Here is a 19,538-nt window from a genome sequence, read left to right on the forward strand (position 1 = left end):
ATTTTTTTTTTTTTTTTTTTTTTTTTTGTAAATAAGGATTTGTTCAAATAATGAAATTAAATATACAAAATTTAATTTGCATATTTGAGTATTAAATATTGTGCGAGCAGAACCCGTACTGATCTAGACCGGAGAAGTAACAAATAAAAAAGATATCCAGAAACGATTTTCTATATATATTGATCTCAAGCTAAACTCAGTTAAAAGTATAAGGGATTCTAACTAGCTTCGATAACAAGTTAGGGTTTTCAAAGTTTTGATCCTAGGGTTATATTGTGAGTCACATTGTGGATCCCTCTTTTGGCCATGGAGCTTGCTATTTATATCAACAGAATGTCGATCTCGGATATGTTCATTTTCCTTATTCGTCGGGCGAATATTTCCTTTTCTCGGAGTTGTTCCATATTCTGTTAGATCAAACTTGGACTTGTTAATGTTTAAACGAAAATTTAAGGTTTAGAAAATTCATTGGATAGATAGTTAATGCTACAAAAGTAGGTTAGCTTTATATTCATGATTTGAGTTGAAGAACTGTTTTTAATACAATCCTATTAAGCTAACACTTTTATTGATTGATTTTATTTATTTTAATCCTGTATAATAGCACAATTTTCTCTCATCTGTGATAATTTTTTAAGTCCAACTGATATAAGCTCATTTCAACTGATTGAGTATGATGAAATTAAAAATCAAAGAGCCGGAGAAAAACGTTGTCATCGTCTTCCTTTCAGATCATCTCTCCAAAATTGTCTGATTAACGATTCTGCTTCTCTGGACTTTTTCTTCGTCAAGGTCCCATTGTTAGGTAAGTCTTTTTTCCTTTCTATCTCCCTCTGGATTTTGGCTTGGTAATGGTCTTTTAAGTTGAGTCTCAAACCCCACCTATATTTCCTCCTTATTGCAATTTTGAAGTAGAAAACGAAAGTTTTAATTTTTTTTATTGCATTTGTGTATCAACGGAGATTTGTGAATCTAATTTCTCCCGATGTCAAAGTTAAGCTCCAAAGAGTTTTAATTTGAAACCTCGCTCTGGTTAGGTTGCTTTTCCAATAGTTATAATATATACTTTCTAATCGTTCTTTGAAGCTGTTGTGCTTTATCTTTGAATTTTTAATTTCATTGCAGAATGTTTTTATTACCTTGGCTGGTTCCTGGAAGCTTGCCGGATTTGGTTTGCTATTTCAGAAGCACATTATGGGAATTTGGATAACATGCAATCGTTTCATTACTCTATGGGTACTTAACACTCATTATCAATTACTAAATTGACGTACAATGTTTTTGCATCTAGATGAATTTCCTATGCATGATATGATCTGCGTTTTGATCTGGATGAAACTCTTTGCAGTATCAATGGTCTCACTTTGTGTCTCTCCTTTGCCTCTTTCACTAGGCATTTGATTTGAGTTATTATATACTTCTGCTTTGAATTTTCGTGTTAATATAGTGGTGACATTGGCATTGTGAATTATGCTGGTAATTTTTTTTTGTATATGTGCACATTTGTATCGCATATCTCTCCATATCACTTGCATTTACTGCTTCAATCATAGTTTAAGAGATTGATTCAGTAATATATTGACTTGATATTTCCTTCATCTAATTCTCATGTGCATGGTTAAGAACACTCTTTGTGTATTGACTTTTTTTTTCTTTTTAATGTTATGCCTTTGTGTACTTTTGTTATCAGACGGTATATTTGAAACCATCACACTATTACAAAAATATCATATAGCCACTTCTCCGTCACGGTCACTCCGTGGCTTTTTTAAAATAGTGACGAAATAGTCACATAAAGTCACAGAAATGAAAAAACAGTAAAAACGTGACTAAGCCGTGGTCTAACCGTGGCAAAAATAGTCACGACACAGTCACATGAGTGACGTCACTAAACTAGTCACGAAATAGTCACTTTAAATTTATGATAAAAAAGCCACAAAGTAAAAATGTGATAAAATAGTGACCAAACACCCACAATAAAATATGTTACAGCGTCAAAGCCACAAAGTAAAAATGTGATCAAATGTGTTATCATGTTTTAATTTAATATCAGTTTTATAAGTTTAACTATACCATTTTCTTACAACATAATTTTATTTATTCATTGTTTTACACCTAATTATTTAAGTTGAATTGGATCAGCGAAACAACAGATTATTTTGGTTTTCCCTGGTCACAAAAAATTAATCACCAAAAAAATATTTGGGTTCCCGGGTAAATAGAGTAACTTTATCATCAAAATTAATTTTGGTTTCCCGGTTTAGGTTAAAAGCAAGAAAACCCTTGTCCTGATATCTCTGCCTCCATTCCTAACTTAACACTTAGAAAAAAAACATATCTCATTCTCAAATCTCTCACTCAACAAAACAAACTTCAGAAACATTTAGGGTTTCTCCAATTCGAATCGCGATAACTCCGTCATGCAAAGCCTCTGACCGTCGTCGCACACGGCCTTCCGATTTAAATCTACCGTATAAATCTTCTTCTTCTCTTCTCGATATGAGTTCCTTCAGATCCTATTTCAATGTATAAACGTTTAGGTTTTTGGGTCTGTTCTTCAGATCTCCTTTCAATGTGTATGTTATGCTTTGTTTGCAGATATGCAATAGAGAAGGCCTGCAAGGTGTTCACCTTTGGGCTCTCCCATTCCTCCAGGTCCTTCCATGCCTCCAGGAGCTATTGGATCTGCAAGCGCAACATCTTCAGCCGCAAACAACTACGCTCGTAGAATCGAAGAGGTACTACTACATACTGCCTCAAGAGATGCCCAACCACACCTCTATCCAAGAAAATTCAATGGCGCTTTATGGTAATTAGTTAGCAAAATTCTATTAATGTGTATATCATGAATGTATAATCTTCTTTGTCTCTGATTCTTAATTTTTTCTGTCGGGTTCGGTATAGACCCCTATGTCCATGGGTTAATCCGGATAACTTGGCAAGGCAACTACATGGGACCAAAGTCAAGCTGGAAATTTGTTCCTCAGGAGAGGAAAACTAACTGGTGGCAATCTTTTGTGGTAAGTGTTCAAAATTTATACTACTTTTTTTTACTCTACATAACTAAGTTCACTTACTCACAAATACTAATGTCTTCTTTTAATATTGTAGCAAAACTTCTATTGGGAGTCAAGGTACTCTTCAAATAACTTTCACTTTTGTCTTATGTGGATGATGTTTTGTAGGTGTATGATGTCTGCACGTTTTCATTCACAATCCATAAGAGAATGTTCATTGTTTTAGTTTAGTTTTTGTTGTAACTAGTTGTTTTTGACTTTTGATCTGAATGTTTGTCTTTGATTGTTGGTTTATATTAATTTGGTTTTATATCCATTCACAGCGGGGTAAGTCAAGAAAATGACGCCATTATGGAATAGGCAGTGTTCAATACTGAGACTTTGATCCTTTTAAGACCTTCTCTTCAACGCAACCTCGACATGGACTTGCGTATCTCTGGTTTGGGTAAGAACTCTGAAACTGTCAACACAAATGTTGAAACGCTCAAGACTGACATGAAGACACTCAAAGATGATATGATTGCCTTGAAGAGTGAGTTCAAGGACGAGATGGTTGCAACACGAGCTTCACTAAATGTGATTTTACAGGCTCTTGGGATGAATTCTGCTACCCTCCAACATGTTAATCATACTCAACCTTCTGATCCTACTGAAACACCTATTAATCCCACTGTCCTGAATGCCGCAATGCCTAACACTGCCTCGACCTCGACTCCACCTATGACTCGAGATCAACAAGCTGACTTTGAACAATGGTGTGCTACTCGTGACTTTACTTCACAAGCACTTAGATAAGCGGTGTGTCTCTTACTTTATTGTGTATCTTGTATTTTTAGCTTGCTTCACAAAATAATTGCATCTTTCGTAATAGTTAATCACCTTTTGTAAGTTTTTTGGAATCTCATGGATCTTTTTGTAGAACTTTGGAAATATATAGTAGTGTATTATAGGTTTTATATTTCACGTTTCAGATTTTTAGAATTTGTATTTCACGTTTCAAATTATAGAATTTTGGGGTGTAGATTTCAATTTCTAAATTTATCACAATCACCAGGTCACGGTGGTTCGTGGTTAGAAAAAGCCATCGTTTAGACACAAGTGCTTCGTGTCTACTTAGTCACTGAATAGATATGAACTGAATTGTGGCTAACTGACCACAAAAATTTGCCTGACTATTCCGTGGCAATTAATGTCATGAAATACGCGTGTCAAAATCGTGACTATAACGTCATGAAAAACCACAAAATATTTTAGTCCACGATCGTATAGACACGACTTTTTTCGTGTCTTGTCGTGTCGGTGTGGTCATATAGCCACGAAAATGAGACTTTCTCCACAGAATATTCCATGGCTATATGCTCTATTTTTACTATTGTCAGAGACATAGTCTCGAGAAGCACAGAGCAACAATGGATAGAGATAGTGAGAGCGAGAACAACAACTTGTCCTAATTGTATAATAGAAACAGTGTAAGCTTTAATACATTTTTTAATCTAACAAAACAACCATGAATAATAAAATTATTTCAAATTACGGGACTGGTTTTTAATTCTTCAATCATTTCAAAAAGAGTGAGTTAATATATTTATATAATAGATTTGAACCCACGGTACATCGCGGGACGAAGCATGATTATGTTTTATAATTTGGGTTACAAATTAAGTAGAATTTATATGTATAAAAAACTAATATATACATATATATATATTGTTTGTGTATGTCGGATGTAATATATATGAGCTTATTAATATAATATAGATTTTAATTCGCGGTGCACCGCAAAAGAAATGTGTTAATTTATAGAGATATAGTAAGATGATTTGTAAATGTAGTAGTTTACATCAAATACTGATTATTCGTGTTTGACCCATTTCAAAAATAAGGATAACAATGACTTTAAATTTGGGTACATTATCGAGTATTGGTTTTCTTATTATCGGTTATGGTACTTGACCTGTTACCACCGAATTATTATCAGACCCAACATATCAGCTTTATTAGTATAATAGAATAGATAAGTATTTTATTTAGTTTATTCAATTTATAAATATATATATATACACATATATATATATATATATATATATATATATATCTATTTATATTTTTATATGAATATTCTGACCTGTTTTACTTTCATTATTTTGGTATGAGTTTACATTTCATATATATTACATGTTATATAATTTTATTTTCTATTGTTTTGTGAATATTTGTGTATTAAATATTTATTACTCATATATGGAAAATGTGATTAGAATACAACAATATGAGAAAGGGTTTTAAAGATATATAAACTTATCATTTTGTAAATTAAGATTACACTTTATGGGGAGAAAAACTAGATTGACCCTAATTAAGAGGTTAATTAGTAAAGTAACTCATAAAATATGAGGGTCAGTTACTTTTTTACCTAAAATACTCTTTTGCTTTGTTTTGAAAAAAATAAAGTCAAATTTATCCTCCCAGAATTTTTTTTAAGAAAATTACAATATTTTCAAAAGTCTGACGAACTAATTGTGACAGATTTATTTGTGTATGCCAGATTTATTTTTGCACAACCGATTTATTTTTTATGATATATTTTTTATGACAGACTTATTTTGGACGACAAATTTTTTAACTACAGCTATAACAGATTTATAATTGATGACATGTTTATTTTTTACACAAACTTATTTATAAAGATACCACAAACTTTCAGAATGTATGACAAATTTGATATAATGTCTGGCAGATTTACTTTCCACAGTTATTTCAGATTTATTTTCTTGATTAAAAATCTGTTGTAATATGATAGATTTTTTACAGAGATATAATTACTAGGTTGACCTCTAATGATGACATTTTTTTTTTAAGTTACAACAAAATTTTTAATTTAACCAAAAATCTGTCGTTTGATAACAAATTTATAACGTTTTAAAAAAAATTTACTAAAATGACCTATATGAACACGAGATGTTATGGCAGATTTGTTTACGTTATGACAGTTTTTTTGTTTGCTTCCAAAAATCTGGTGTTTGATAACAGTTTTGTTAGATGTAAAATGTAAATATAGTGACAATAGATTTGTTTTAAGTTATAATTTTCAGTTATATTTTTATTAATTATATTTTTATAATCATATTATGAATCATATTCTCATTTTTACTTACATAATCCTTATTTGCATCATTCTAAAACTACAATTATACACACAACACATTCGCACACCAACATATATGATCTCCATAAGCCAACTTCTCTTCCTTGAAATCCAAATCCAATTTCTCCTCATCAGCTTCGGAGCGCAAGTTTAGTAGATTGACCATGAAAGACATCTTTTTCTTCTTCTGGGCGACGACGATTGACAGGGGAGAGAAAAAAAGGTCAAATTAAATTTATTATTTAGAAACAAAAAAAAAGTTACAGGATCCGCGTGTTTTTAAAACGGGTCGGGTAATCGAATTTCCATTTTTTCTAACGATTGTACCTTTCTCAATTTCAAGAAACGTTTTCCTTTTTGTAAGATTGGGTGGCTATATGTGTAAATACTTGGATAATTTTGGACATGTTGAAAAACGTTGTATGATGAAATTAAAAATCAAAGAGCCGGAGAAAAACGTTGTCATCGTTTTCCTTTCCGATCATCTCTCCAAAAATCGTCTGATTAACGATTCTGCTTCTCTGGACTTTCAGATCATCTCTCCAAAACTCGTCTGATTAACCTTTCTTTGAAAAATAATTCTTGATCCGTTTCAATTCTCTTCATCTTTGATTCAATTTTCCTTTGGTCTCATGATTGATTGATTATACAACGTTATTAAATCCACAACTGTTGCCCAGAACTTATGTTGATGAATTTAAAGATTAGCAAAGTTTATGAGTTCCTAATGCCCAAGTATCTTATTTCCACTCTAACGATGACAAGAAACATCAGTCTCTACTATTTGTTTACATCACAGAAAGCAAAAACATGTTCCATTTCCTTTAGATAACGTTAATCAAGAAGTTTTAAATTTGTGATTTGAGAGTTGTTAATTACAATTTGGTAACCTAAAAAACTCAATTTGTGTGGGAATTTCAATTTCGACTCGATCATAGATGGCGTTTAGATTCAATTTCGAATCATTTTCTATTCAATCTGTATGTTTCCTAAACTAAATCTTTGTTTAGGCATTTCCTGCAATAAATTTATATATAAACAGTCGATTTAAGTAAACAATATGTTCAACAAGACTTGTATAGTTGGAGTCATTCAAAACTGCTCGGATATAAGTAATAAGTTTAGGCGAAAAACCTTGTCGTACAACAGAAACATCATAATGTACAGCAAAACATATATTTATGCAACAAGAACATCTTGTTGTACATGACCAGAAACAGAGTGGTCTGCAAACCATTGCAAAAGAAGTATGCTCACTTGGAGCCAAAGGGATACCATTGTCTATGGGAGTCGGATTAATTGACTAGTCTTCATCAAAACACAACTCTGATGACGATGATTATGAACTTTGCAATGAAGAACAACTTCACTACTCGCAAACGGAATACATGTTCTTGGAAGACAACTAATTCCTATATCCTCTCTAAGTAAGTGATTTTATTAGGTCAAACAGTAGATAGGAAACCAAAACATCCTTGAGTTAAATACTTGCAGATCTTAAACTTTGAAAATATAATAGAATTAAAACAATCCATGCAACTTAGTATACAATCCATATACCAGACACATGTTAAAGGATTATATATTTATTGCAATGGACGTCATATAGATTGAAAGCAACCTTTACACAAATAAAAGAACAAACATGAAACCATGTGAAACGTTTGTAGAAAAATATTTGAATCAACACCAAGAAAATTAAAAATTATTGGATACAAATAGCAATAGAAGAAAAGGAAAGATGAGATCAAATAAAACTCAATAGGTTATAAAAGAATCCCAGTTACATATTCAAGTAATACGAGGGTGCAGATAAAGCTTAGTACTCAGTTTTTGGAGAAGGTGAGTATGATGGTGGGGGTGGGGAACTGTAAACATATGGTGGTGGAGGAGACTTGTAGTCTACCTTAGGGGAAGGAGAGTAGTATGGTGGTGGTGGAGAACTGTAGACATACGGGGGAGGAGGAGACTTGTAGTCTACCTTAGGGGATGGAGAGTAGTATGGTGGTGGTGGTGAACTGTAGACATATGGGGTAGGAGGGGACTTGTATTCAACCTTAGGGGATGGAGAGTAGTATGGTGGTGGTGGAGAGCTGTAGACATATGGTGGAGGAGGAGACTTGTATACTACCTTAGGGGATGGAGAGTAGTATGGTGGTGGTGGAGAGCTGTAGACATATGGTGGAGGAGGAGACTTGTATACTACCTTAGGGGATGGAGAGTAGTATGGTAGTGGTGGGGAGCTGTAAACATATGGTGGTGGAGGAGACTTGTAGACTACCTTAGGGGCTGGTGAGTAGTATGGTGGTGGTGGAGAGCTGTAAACATATGGTGGAGGAGGAGACTTGTAGTCAACCTTAGGGGATGGAGAGTAGTATGGTGGTGGTGGAGAACTGTAAACATATGGTGGAGGAGGAGACTTGTATACTACCTTGGGGGATGGAGAATAATATGGTGGTGGTGGAGAACTGTAGACATACGGTGGAGGAGAAGACTTGTATACAACCTTAGGGGATGGAGAGTGGTATGGTGGTGGTGGAGAACTGTAAACATATGGGGGTGGAGGAGACTTGTATATAGCCTTTGGAGATGGAGAATAACATGGAGGAGGTGGTGGACACACACAAACATGAGGATGTGGTGGAGATTTGTATACAACCTTAGGGGATGGAGAATAGTATGGTCGTGGTGGGGAGCTGTAAACATACGGTGGTGGAGGATACTTGTAGTGCACCTTAGGGGATGGAGAATAGTATGGTGGTGGTGGAGAGCTGTAGACATATGGTGGAGGTGGAGACTTGTATACAACCTTAGGGGATGGAGAATAGTATGGTGGTGGGGGAGAACTGTAGACGTAGGGAGGAGGAGGAGACTTGTATACAACCTTTGGGGCGGGAGAGTAGTATGGTGGTGGTGGAGAGTTGTAGACATATGGTGGAGGGGGAGACTTGTATACAACCTTTGGGGATGGAGCGTAGTACGGTGGTGGTGGGGAACTGTAAACATATGGTGGTGGAGGAGACTTGTAGACTACCTTAGGGGATGGAGAGTAGTATGGTGGTGGTGGAGAGCTGTAGACATATGGTGGAGGAGGAGACTTGTATACAACCTTAGGGGATGGAGAGTAGTATTGTGGAGGTGGGGAGCTGTAAACATATGGTGGTGGAGGAGACTTGTAGACTACCTTAGGGGATGGAGAGTAGTATGGTGGTGGTGGAGAACTGTAAACATATGGTGGAGGAGGAGACTTGTAGTCAACCTTAGGGGCTGGAGAGTAGTATGGTGGTGGTGGAGAGCTGTAGACATATGGTGGTGGAGGAGACTTGTAGTCTACCTTAGGGGATGGAGAGTAATATGGTGGTGGTGGGGAACTGTAAACATATGGTGGTGGAGGAGACTTGTAGTCAACCTTAGGGGCTGGAGAGTAGTATGGTGGTGGTGGAGAGCTGTAGTCATATGGTGGAGGAGGAGACTTGTAGTCAACCTTAGGGGCTGGAGAGTAGTATGGTGGTGGTGGAGAGCTGTAGTCATATGGTGGAGGAGGAGACTTGTAGTCAACCTTAGGGGCTGGAGAGTAGTATGGTGGTGGTGGAGAGCTGTAGTCATATGGTGGAGGAGGAGACTTGTAGTCAACCTTAGGGGCTGGAGAGTAGTATGGTGGTGGTGGAGAGCTGTAGTCATATGGTGGAGGAGGAGACTTGTAGTCAACCTTAGGGGCTGGAGAGTAGTATGGTGGTGGTGGAGAGCTGTAGTCATATGGTGGAGGAGGAGACTTGTAGTCAACCTTAGGGGCTGGAGAGTAGTATGGTGGTGGTGGAGAGCTGTAGTCATATGGTGGAGGAGGAGACTTGTAGTCAACCTTAGGGGCTGGAGAGTAGTATGGTGGTGGTGGAGAGCTGTAGTCATATGGTGGAGGAGGAGACTTGTAGTCAACCTTAGGGGCTGGAGAGTAGTATGGTGGTGGTGGAGAGCTGTAGACATATGGTGGTGGAGGAGACTTGTATACAACCTTAGGGGATGGAGAGTAGTATTGTGGTGGTGGGGAGCTGTAAACATATGGTGGTGGAGGAGACTTGTAGACTACCTTAGGGGCTGGTGAGTAGTATGGTGGTGGTGGAGAACTGTACACATATGGTGGTGGAGGAGACTTGTAGTCAACCTTAGGAGATGGAGAGTAGTAGGGTGGTGGTGGGGAGCTGTAGACATATGGTGGAGGAGGAGACTTGTAGTCAACCTTAGGGGATGGAGAGTAGTATGGTGGTGGTGGAGAACTGTACACATATGGTGGTGGAGGAGACTTGTAGTCAACCTTAGGAGATGGAGAGTAGTAGGGTGGTGGTGGGGAGCTGTAGACATATGGTGGAGGAGGAGACTTGTAGTCAACCTTAGGGGCTGGAGAGTAGTATGGTGGTGGTGGGGAGCTGTAAACATATGGTGGAGGAGGAGACTTGTAGTCTACCTTAGGAGACGGTGAGTAGTATGGTGGTGGTGGGGAGCTGTAAACATACGGTGGGGGAGGAGACTTGTAGTCTACCATGGGGGATGGAGAGTAGTATGGTGGTGGTGGGGAGCTGTAAACATACGGTGGGGGAGGAGACTTGTAGTCTACCATGGGGGATGGAGAGTAGTATGGTGGTGGTGGGGAGCTGTAAACATACGGTGGTGGAGAAGACTTGTAGTCTACCTTAGGGGATGGAGAGTAGTATGGTGGCGGTGGGGAGCTGTAAACATACGGTGGTGGAGGAGACTTGTAGTCTACCTTAGGGGATGGAGAGTAGTATGGTGGTGGTGGAGAGCTGTAGACATATGGTGGAGGAGGAGACTTGTACTCAACCTTTGGGGATGGAGAGTAATATGGCGATGGTGGTGGGGAACTGTATACAGGTGGTGGAGATTTATAGTCAACCTTAGGCGATGGATTTATATACGGTAGTGGTGGTAGGGAAACGTATGGTGGTGGGGGAGAGTTGTATTCAACCTTCGGAGATGGTGTAGAATATGGTGGTGGTGGAGAACTGTATGTGTATGGCTCATAAGCAGCAACCATTGTTGCCATGATGATAACTCCTAGAGCGGAAATGAGATGGGCAGAAGGCCCCATCTTAGAGGAAGATCTCATTGTGATTTAGCTTTTCTCTACCAACGCTTAGGTTGGTAAGTGTTTCTTGTTTTGGTTTGTATTGTTAAGAATGGGTGCTTGTGTTTATATAGCAAATATTTTCTCTAAGTACAGCTATACTTTCCCTGATGTTTTGGACTCCATCCAACTAAATCGTGTAAGCATGTCTACTTGTGTGAGACGTGCTAGAACGTTTAACGAAAGTTAACCAGCCACTTTCAATTTTATATTTAGCAATCATCAACGTTGATGTGTCATGGGTGTATTATTTTTGTCAACGGGCTAGTTTAATATCGTTTCTATCTTTTTAGTTTTTAAGGTCATATCAAGTTTTAGATGTTTAAATGCATTTGCGCATAAATTTATTTAATTTCATAACCAATAATTTTGAAATAAAAAGTAGTATTATCTTATTTTATATATGTCTTTATATCTACTGAAGATATTATTGATCTTTTCATAAATATTTTTTTTTTAGATTGCGTTAATAATTTTTTCTAAAGTTAGTTTTTTTTTTCTCTATGTTTTTTTTCATTAGAATCTAGACATTTTTTCTATCGTGTCACCAATAAAAATAAGAATGTCATCTGTCAATCGTGTGTGTCACTCTCTTTAAGAATGGGTAATAACCAGTCCGGTGAGTCAGAGATCAGAGGAGGCAATGCGGCTTACTATTGAGAGGGATCAGGTTGTGGTCTCTTTGTTTCTTCTTCGTAAGAGTTCGGAATTTGCTTATTTAAGTCCCCTTTTATGGGTAAATACTGTATTTAATGCTAGATTCTTCCATCCCTTGATCGGCCTCTTTTTCATCAAGGAGAGATATTTATAATTGGTGTTTTGGACCTTGTTTCGAGATATTTATATATTTAAATATCGCCTTAGATCTTGACATATCATCGATGTTGTATGTAGAAGGGATCCATACCAAGAACCGGTACTGGTGTTGTTGGGAATTATGTGTTACATTGTTGTATATGTTTGCTTCACATAAGCTTATTTGGTCTAAACCTTGAATTATGTCTATATTGGTGTGTAGTTCTTATAAAATTGAGTTGTGTAGTTTGCACAGTAAACCGACATAAATTCTAGGATTTTATTATATAAGGAAAGTTAGGGTTGAAGAAGGATATAAGCCGCAAAGTGAAGAGCACACAAAGAAGAGGCCAGTTGTACGTTGGTGACAACTATAGGACACAGCGCAGGGTCTGTGCTTAGTAGCAAGAGCACATCATGAGATGCGTACATGTCAAATGGTCCACGTGAACCACTTTTTATGTGGGTTGTATTTGGTCGGTTTGCAATGGACAACGTTTCAATTAACATATTTACGTCTACAGTAAAATTTCTATAAATTAATAATATTGGGACCAAGACATTTTATTAATTTATAGTGATATTAATAATTATTAATTTATAGGTGTATTTTTAATTGTTTAATTTTTAAAATTATAAGTTGAGACAATTTTTGCAAAATAAGATTAGAATTTTGGATGTTGTAAATTTATGGTATTGGAATTGAATTTGAAATAATTAAAAAATATTTTTGACAATGAATTACAAATATTACAGACAAATTTACTTATACACATGACATAAATATTCAAATTTATGAATGAGAATATCAATTATTGGACTAGCAAAATTTATTAATTTATAGTATTATTAATTTATAGAGGTTTTACTGTATTTGACATTTCTACTCTTATTGTGAGAGATTTCTGGGGGTGGGGGAAGAGGGATTTACACTTTATTTATGATGTCATATGTGACTTGTCTTTTTGTCCACTTGGTCAATAATTATTGGTGATTAAAAATTCATTCCAATAATAACTTAATCACCACAATTCATGATGATTATAATTACAAATACATACCAAACATAATAGATTGATAAAGTCAACTTTGATGTACCTTCTATAAACTTTGAAGAAATGTATTTTTTTCTTAGCTTTCAAAAGTCAATACAAAAAATAATTATAACTAGCTTGATAACAAAATTGAATAATGTAACAAGTTAACTTATTAACATAAAATAAATAGATAAGGTGTTAGACTAACTTATTAGCAAAATGAATAAAATGGCAAAGTATTTAAATTGACTAAATAAAGGAGTCTATTAACATCGAATTAGTCTATATATCTTAGCATATTTATGTATATGAATATCCTTTTAAATTTAATTCTAATCTACCAACATATGTAAATACATGCAACTTGTTGATCAAATTATGGATCCCAATGCTAGTCATCTGTGTCAGCAAATATTTCCAACAAAAACCTTGTAATGCTTCAGCCTTTTTAATACGAATAAAATACATGTTGCCTTGTCTCACTAAATTATTTTTTATTATGAAGTGTTAAATTTATTAATCATTAAAATAATATTTACAAGAAGTTAGAGTAAACAATCTATATATAATAGTAAATTCTCTTTCACGGGTCTAGTGATGTCATCATTTTAATTTAACGAATGAGATTACTTTTGTTATCTCATCTAACGGTTTATATTTGTTCATAATCTTAAAAGTTGCAAGATTTTCTTCTAACAATTGTTTTATCTTCATACCCCCGCTATCAATGTGCGCACCTGTTTGTTTTTCACATCTCTTTGTTTATATATACAGATTTTCATGGACCTTAAAAAGAGTTTTTATTTCTTTGAGTATTGTTTCACACCTCCAAGTTTTTAAAAATCTAATTATTATTTTCTTTTAATTTATTTATTGATTCATTTAACCAGCCTTTTTTGGTGTCGTTTTCCATCTTATACCCTCATCCATCATTTCTTCTATTTGTTACTCTAGGTAAATAATTGAGTTGAAATTTATAATATTCTCAAAAGTTGCAAAGTTTTCTTCCCAACAATTGTGTTTCTACGTCGTATCCCTTAACTTTTAATGTTCCCTTAGCTTTTAATGTTCGCACCTATTAGTTTTTGACGCCTATTTGTTTTCATATATATATATATATATATATATATATTCCTTTTTTGGACCTTGAAAAGAGTTTTTGTTTCACTGAATATTGTTTCACATCTCCGAGTTAAAATCTGAGTATTGGTTTTCTTTCAATTTATCAATCGACGTTGATTCACTCATTTTCGTTAAATTTAGATTGTTTTATTTATTAATTCTTTAATTTTTCATAGATCTATCTTTTTGGAACAAATCTAAGCCTCAGGAGCCACGAAAAACGCATAGAACTCAAAGGAAACAATCACATAACACATACAAAATCACAAAAACAGAGATCTTAGCTTATATTAGTCATGGTCATGCACTCACATTAGCCAAACAACGAGATCTAAGCCCCAAACGACGAAACTAGCACCACAACAACCTTCCACCATGTTCCTAGCCTTGAATCCACACTCTCCAGGAAGAAAACTCAATCACAGGACAAAGGATCTCCAAAACCTTAAGAACGCTTCGTAGAAAAAACTCTCCTTTCTTCTTCTCTCTAACAGTGTGAAAACGACTAAAGGAAGTGGAAAAATCGAGTTTTTCTTTTAATACTCGAGTCTAGGGCTCTCCTAAACCAGCTACGCAAAATGGATAAATTAAAATCAACCCAGACACCCGGCCAAAACTCTGTGTCGATCAACACCACTAACTGTGTCGATCGACACACCGTCCAAAATCCATTTTTTGGTTCGCGGGTGTTATAACTAATTTTTGTATATATATATATATATATTACATGTGAATTCTAAACACATATTTTGAGATTACAAATCCTAACTTTGTATGCTTAAATTTATGGTTGGTTTGATTTAATTGAAACATAATATTTACATACGATTATAGTATAACCTTAAAAAAATGTAAACAAAAATTTCATGTATGAATTAACATGTACATCACAAAAGCTATAAAAATAGGAGTTATCTATAACTAAATTTTTGAGCTATTCAATAGTATAGTTTTTTTTTTCACACTCACATAAGAATAAGAAAACATACACATTTGAAAATATAGAAAAAATTTACTGAAATTTAATTAATTAATTAATAAGAAAGTAAAATTATTATTTTTTAGTTTTTAACATATTATCTTATTATTGGTATTTTCTTCTACGTAAGTTAAAAATATATATTATAAACTCGCATATACGCGGATCATAATCTAGTTGTTTATATAAGGTAGATTTCTAACTTATCATGTGAAAATTGAAATTTATATTTTAAGCAAGTTAACTTATTTTTAATATATATTATAAATAAATTAAAAGCATGCGCCGATTTTATCTTTGATTTATGATTAGTGTTTAAATCTTTATTTTGATATTACTTGGTGGCAGAGATGATTACAATAGAGGATGTAGTGGACAAGAGGTTAAGGAGCAATGTAGAGAAACATGAATGATTCTAGAGAAATAATAGATTAGAGAGAGCGATTGTAAGGCAAGGTGAGGGCTGAAAATTATAAGTGAAAATATTCACCCCCACAAACAGATCGCAACATCTTCGTTGCGCACCAAGACTGTCACCCCCGACGGTTTGAGCCCACTCGACTCCACACTCGTCTGGGTTTGGTTCTGATACCATTTGTAACATCTCGACCGCCACCTCTCAGTGGGCCCCATGTCTACTCCCAATCCATGTGCTCACCTTCCTTAATGGGTCTCACGTCCTCACACTAGTTCTGTGAGCATATCCATATCTGACGGTTGGGTTGCTACGTCCGGGAGACTTTAAAGACTTGTTTACCGTCCCTACAAATCCCCACATGATCTTTCCCTGGGTTTTGTCCTTACTCACATAGTTCTAACAATCATTTCCCGTAAGGTCACCTATCCTGAGACTACTCAACCATAAGTATGCTTAACTGTGGAGTTCTCTGAGGACCTTTGACCGAAAAGATAATTGCACTTTGGTGACATAGGTAGCAAAATCAATTCTTTTAAATCTCTCCCCATGTCTATAAAACCGGAAAGTCACAAAAATATCCTTATATTTATTTAATCAATATTTTTAGAAGTTTAACCCTTTTATTATGTGGTATATTACAAAAAAAACAAATACATTTTAATTAATTTAATAACTAACAAAAGAAAAGCTTATATTGATTTATAAAATAATGAAACAATATCATCGAACTTATTTAATGAAATTATTAGATTTCATTTATTATTTCAGAAGTCGTAGGAAACAATAACAAACTATTTAGAACAGTTATCAAAATTAATTTTATTTAAAAAACTAAGCTAAATATTTGCATCCATAAATCGTTTAATAATGATAGATATATATTAAAACTAAGATACAACATTGCTTATATTTTAAAAACATATATATTATATCTAATTTATTAAATATTTTTCGCATTGCACATCGACGTAGTGACTTCTTATCAAAACCTAAAGAACCAAAAATGTTATATTTTATTCAATATAGCATATACAACTAAAAAGAATAATCAAAAAGTTAAATCATAATTTGTAAATACGACTGCTTCAATATGGATTTTGTTTTATTTTATGCATTTTACCAAATTTATATAATTTACGGATTTAAACATTGTATCATGTCCTAAAAACGAGTTAAAATCAGAGTATGAAACTAAATAAATTAAATATAAAAGATTATAAAATTTATAGACTAAATCAAATAAAACTTCTACTATTATTTAATAACTAACAAATTACAGTAAAGTTTATGGAAACATTTCATTTCTCCATATTAGACAGCATGATAACTATCTAGTTCAACGTTTAGAACTACAAGGATTGGAGCGAAAACTTTGAGTAAGGTTTGTTTGACATCATTCTAAATATATAAAGCCAATGGTGGTAAAAATGTTTTGATTTTTATAAAATGTTAGAAGAATTTTTAGCCTATTAGTAAAGGATTTAATGAAAATTTCAAATATATATGAACACATAAAAATATTTGAAGCAATATTTATTTATAATCACATATGATTATAAATTGTAAATAAGTTAATTTTTTATATAACAACATTATTAATTTTTATATACGAGGCGTAGCCTGGATTATCCCCTAGTTTAAAAAAAAAAAAAAAAAAACAGAGACGCTCATTGCCCCAATACAAGAATGCTTAATTCGGTTTAAAAGCTTTATCGTGGTTACATATAATTAATGGTAAGGATAATTACCAAATAATAAGGACGCATGCTTACATACAATTACAATTAAAAGCTTTATCGTGTTTACATATAATTAAGTCCATATAAAAGGAAAAAGCAAGCAAAGAGTTTTCGTGGGGAGCAAGCAAGACACTGACGATGATTCCAGCGACGAACGGAGCAATGTGGGGATTTGCGGGCACAACCATGGCGAGTCTTATGTTCTTCTGGTCAATTTACAGACAGTTTGTACCATATGAACTCCAAGCTTACGTAGAGAAGTTCATTTACAAGATGATGGGGTGGGTCTCGATCAAGTTCAATGAGCATACCGGTGAAGGTCTCCAGAGAAGCAAAGCCTATGATTCGATACGCCATTACCTATCTGCAAACTCAATGGCTCTTGCTCAGAAATTAAAAGCCAACGAGTCTAGAGACACAAGGTCGTTGGTGTTTAGTATGGACGATCACGAAGAAGTTCAAGATGTGTTTGAAGGTGTGAAAGTGAAGTGGTATTCAAGCGTGGAAAAGAGCGGTACTAAGACTAAAATGAGGGAGAAAAGGTACTTTACGCTAACTTTCCATAGACGGCACAGAGGGATAATTTTAGGTAGATATATGGAGCATGTTTTGAGAGAAGGGAGAGTGATAGGGTTAAAGAACAGAGAGAGGAAGCTTTACACTAATAACTCAAGTGGAGATTGGTCTTATTACGTGGAAGGAAAGTGGGGAAATGTTCCTTTTAATCATCCAGCTACGTTCGAGACTCTAGCTATGGATACTGTGAAGAAAGAAGGGATTAAGAAGGATTTGATAAAGTTTAGTAAAGGGAAAGATTATTACAAGAAGGTTGGGAAGCCGTGGAAGAGAGGTTATCTCTTGTTTGGACCGCCCGGGACAGGGAAATCGACAATGATATCTGCAATGGCGAATTTCTTAGACTATGATGTGTATGATCTTGAGCTGACAACAGTGAAGGATAACTCAGAGTTGAAAAGATTGTTGTTGGATACAACAGGGAAGTGTATCATTGTGATTGAAGACATTGATTGTTCGCTTCCACTTACGGGGCAGAAGAGGAAGACAAAGGAGGAAGAAGAAGAAGATGATGATGATGATGAGAAGAATAAGAAGAAAAAGAAGATGATGATGATGGTGGTACTCTTTATTGCTGATGCAGTCCAAGGGAACCAAGTGGGTTTTGTTCAGGGGCATCATCTGTGTGAAAACGTCCTCTTGGCATCTGAATTAGTCTCTAATTTCCATGTCACGGGTCATACCACCAGAGGATGTCTGCAAGTAGACCTCGCAAAGGCGTATGATAACCTCAATTGGGACTTCCTTCAAAATGTTCTTTTCGCTCTAGACCTTCCTCTGCAGTTCATTGCCTGGATCAGAGAGTGTTATACTACACCCTCCTTCAGCATTGCGTTTCATGGTGAGCTCATTGGGTATTTTCCGGGAAAGAAAGGACTCCGTCAGGGTGATCCTATCTCTTCACTTCTGTTTGTTTTGGCGATGGATGTGCTTTCCAAGAAGTTAGACAGGGGAGCTTTGGAAGGACGTTTTGGGTCTCACCGATGTGTCTAAATCCGCTTGTGACTCATCTTAGCTTTGCTGACGACATTCTCATTTTCTTTGATGGAGAACAAACCTCTTTGGAAGGTATTTTGGATATTCTAGAGGAGTTCAAATCAGGTTCGGGGTTAGGCATTAATAGAGAAAAATCTGCTTTGTTTCTCGATGGTGACAATCTGCAACTACACCAGAGTCTAGCTGAGTCTGCCGGTTTGACTCAGGGCTCCTTCCCGGTTCGTTATTTGGGAGTCCCTCTGTCGACAAAGAAGATGACGAGGCAAGACTTCCAGCCGCTTTTGGATAGAGTTCTTTCCAGGTTTAACTCTTGGACTGCTAGACATCTATCCTTTGCGGGGAGACTCCAATTAATACAGTCTGTCATTTACTCTACTATAACCTTCTGGGCTTCTATCTACATTCTCCCTAAGAGTTGTTTGGAGGAAATTGAGAGTTTATGCAATGCCTTCCTTTGGAAAGGAGCTCCGAACTCAGCTAGGGGAGCTAAGGTTAGCTGGGAATCAGTTTGCACACCGAAGGAGAGTGGTGGTCTGGGGTTGAAAAGGCTAATTCATTGGAATAAAGTCCTTGGTTT

The 19,538-nt window shown here is 35.2% G+C and overlaps 1 protein-coding gene, 1 long non-coding RNA gene and 1 pseudogene across 7 annotated transcripts; 2 read left to right on the plus strand and 1 right to left on the minus strand.

Moving 5' to 3' along the window:
- Positions 2,983-3,354, plus strand: LOC109133473. The gene is made up of 3 exons (XR_002038600.1): positions 2,983-3,020; positions 3,112-3,134; positions 3,341-3,354. It is a non-coding gene; the product is annotated as an uncharacterized LOC109133473 (long non-coding RNA).
- LOC104790493 (extensin-2) lies at positions 7,676-11,347 on the minus strand. Of its 6 annotated transcripts, none has more exons than XM_019246671.1 (5): positions 11,111-11,347; positions 10,247-11,068; positions 8,744-9,646; positions 8,208-8,368; positions 7,676-8,030 (listed from the first exon to the last, which is right to left on the minus strand). In XM_019246671.1, exons 1-5 carry the CDS (start codon positions 11,279-11,281, stop codon positions 7,982-7,984), a joined length of 2,106 nt encoding a protein of 701 aa, XP_019102216.1. In that variant the 5' UTR covers positions 11,282-11,347; the 3' UTR covers positions 7,676-7,981. The 6 variants fall into 6 exon arrangements, with proteins under 6 accessions (XP_019102216.1, XP_010514558.1, XP_019102215.1 ...); XM_010516256.2 differs by having other exon boundaries at positions 8,744-9,721; XM_019246670.1 differs by having other exon boundaries at positions 8,744-9,871.
- The window catches only part of LOC104790495, a 5,442-nt pseudogene continuing 3,431 nt past the window's right edge, over positions 17,528-19,538 (plus strand).

The sequence above is a fragment of the Camelina sativa genome, chromosome 6 (assembly GCF_000633955.1).
Source record: "Camelina sativa cultivar DH55 chromosome 6, Cs, whole genome shotgun sequence".
Classification (NCBI taxonomy): Eukaryota; Viridiplantae; Streptophyta; class Magnoliopsida; order Brassicales; family Brassicaceae; genus Camelina; species Camelina sativa.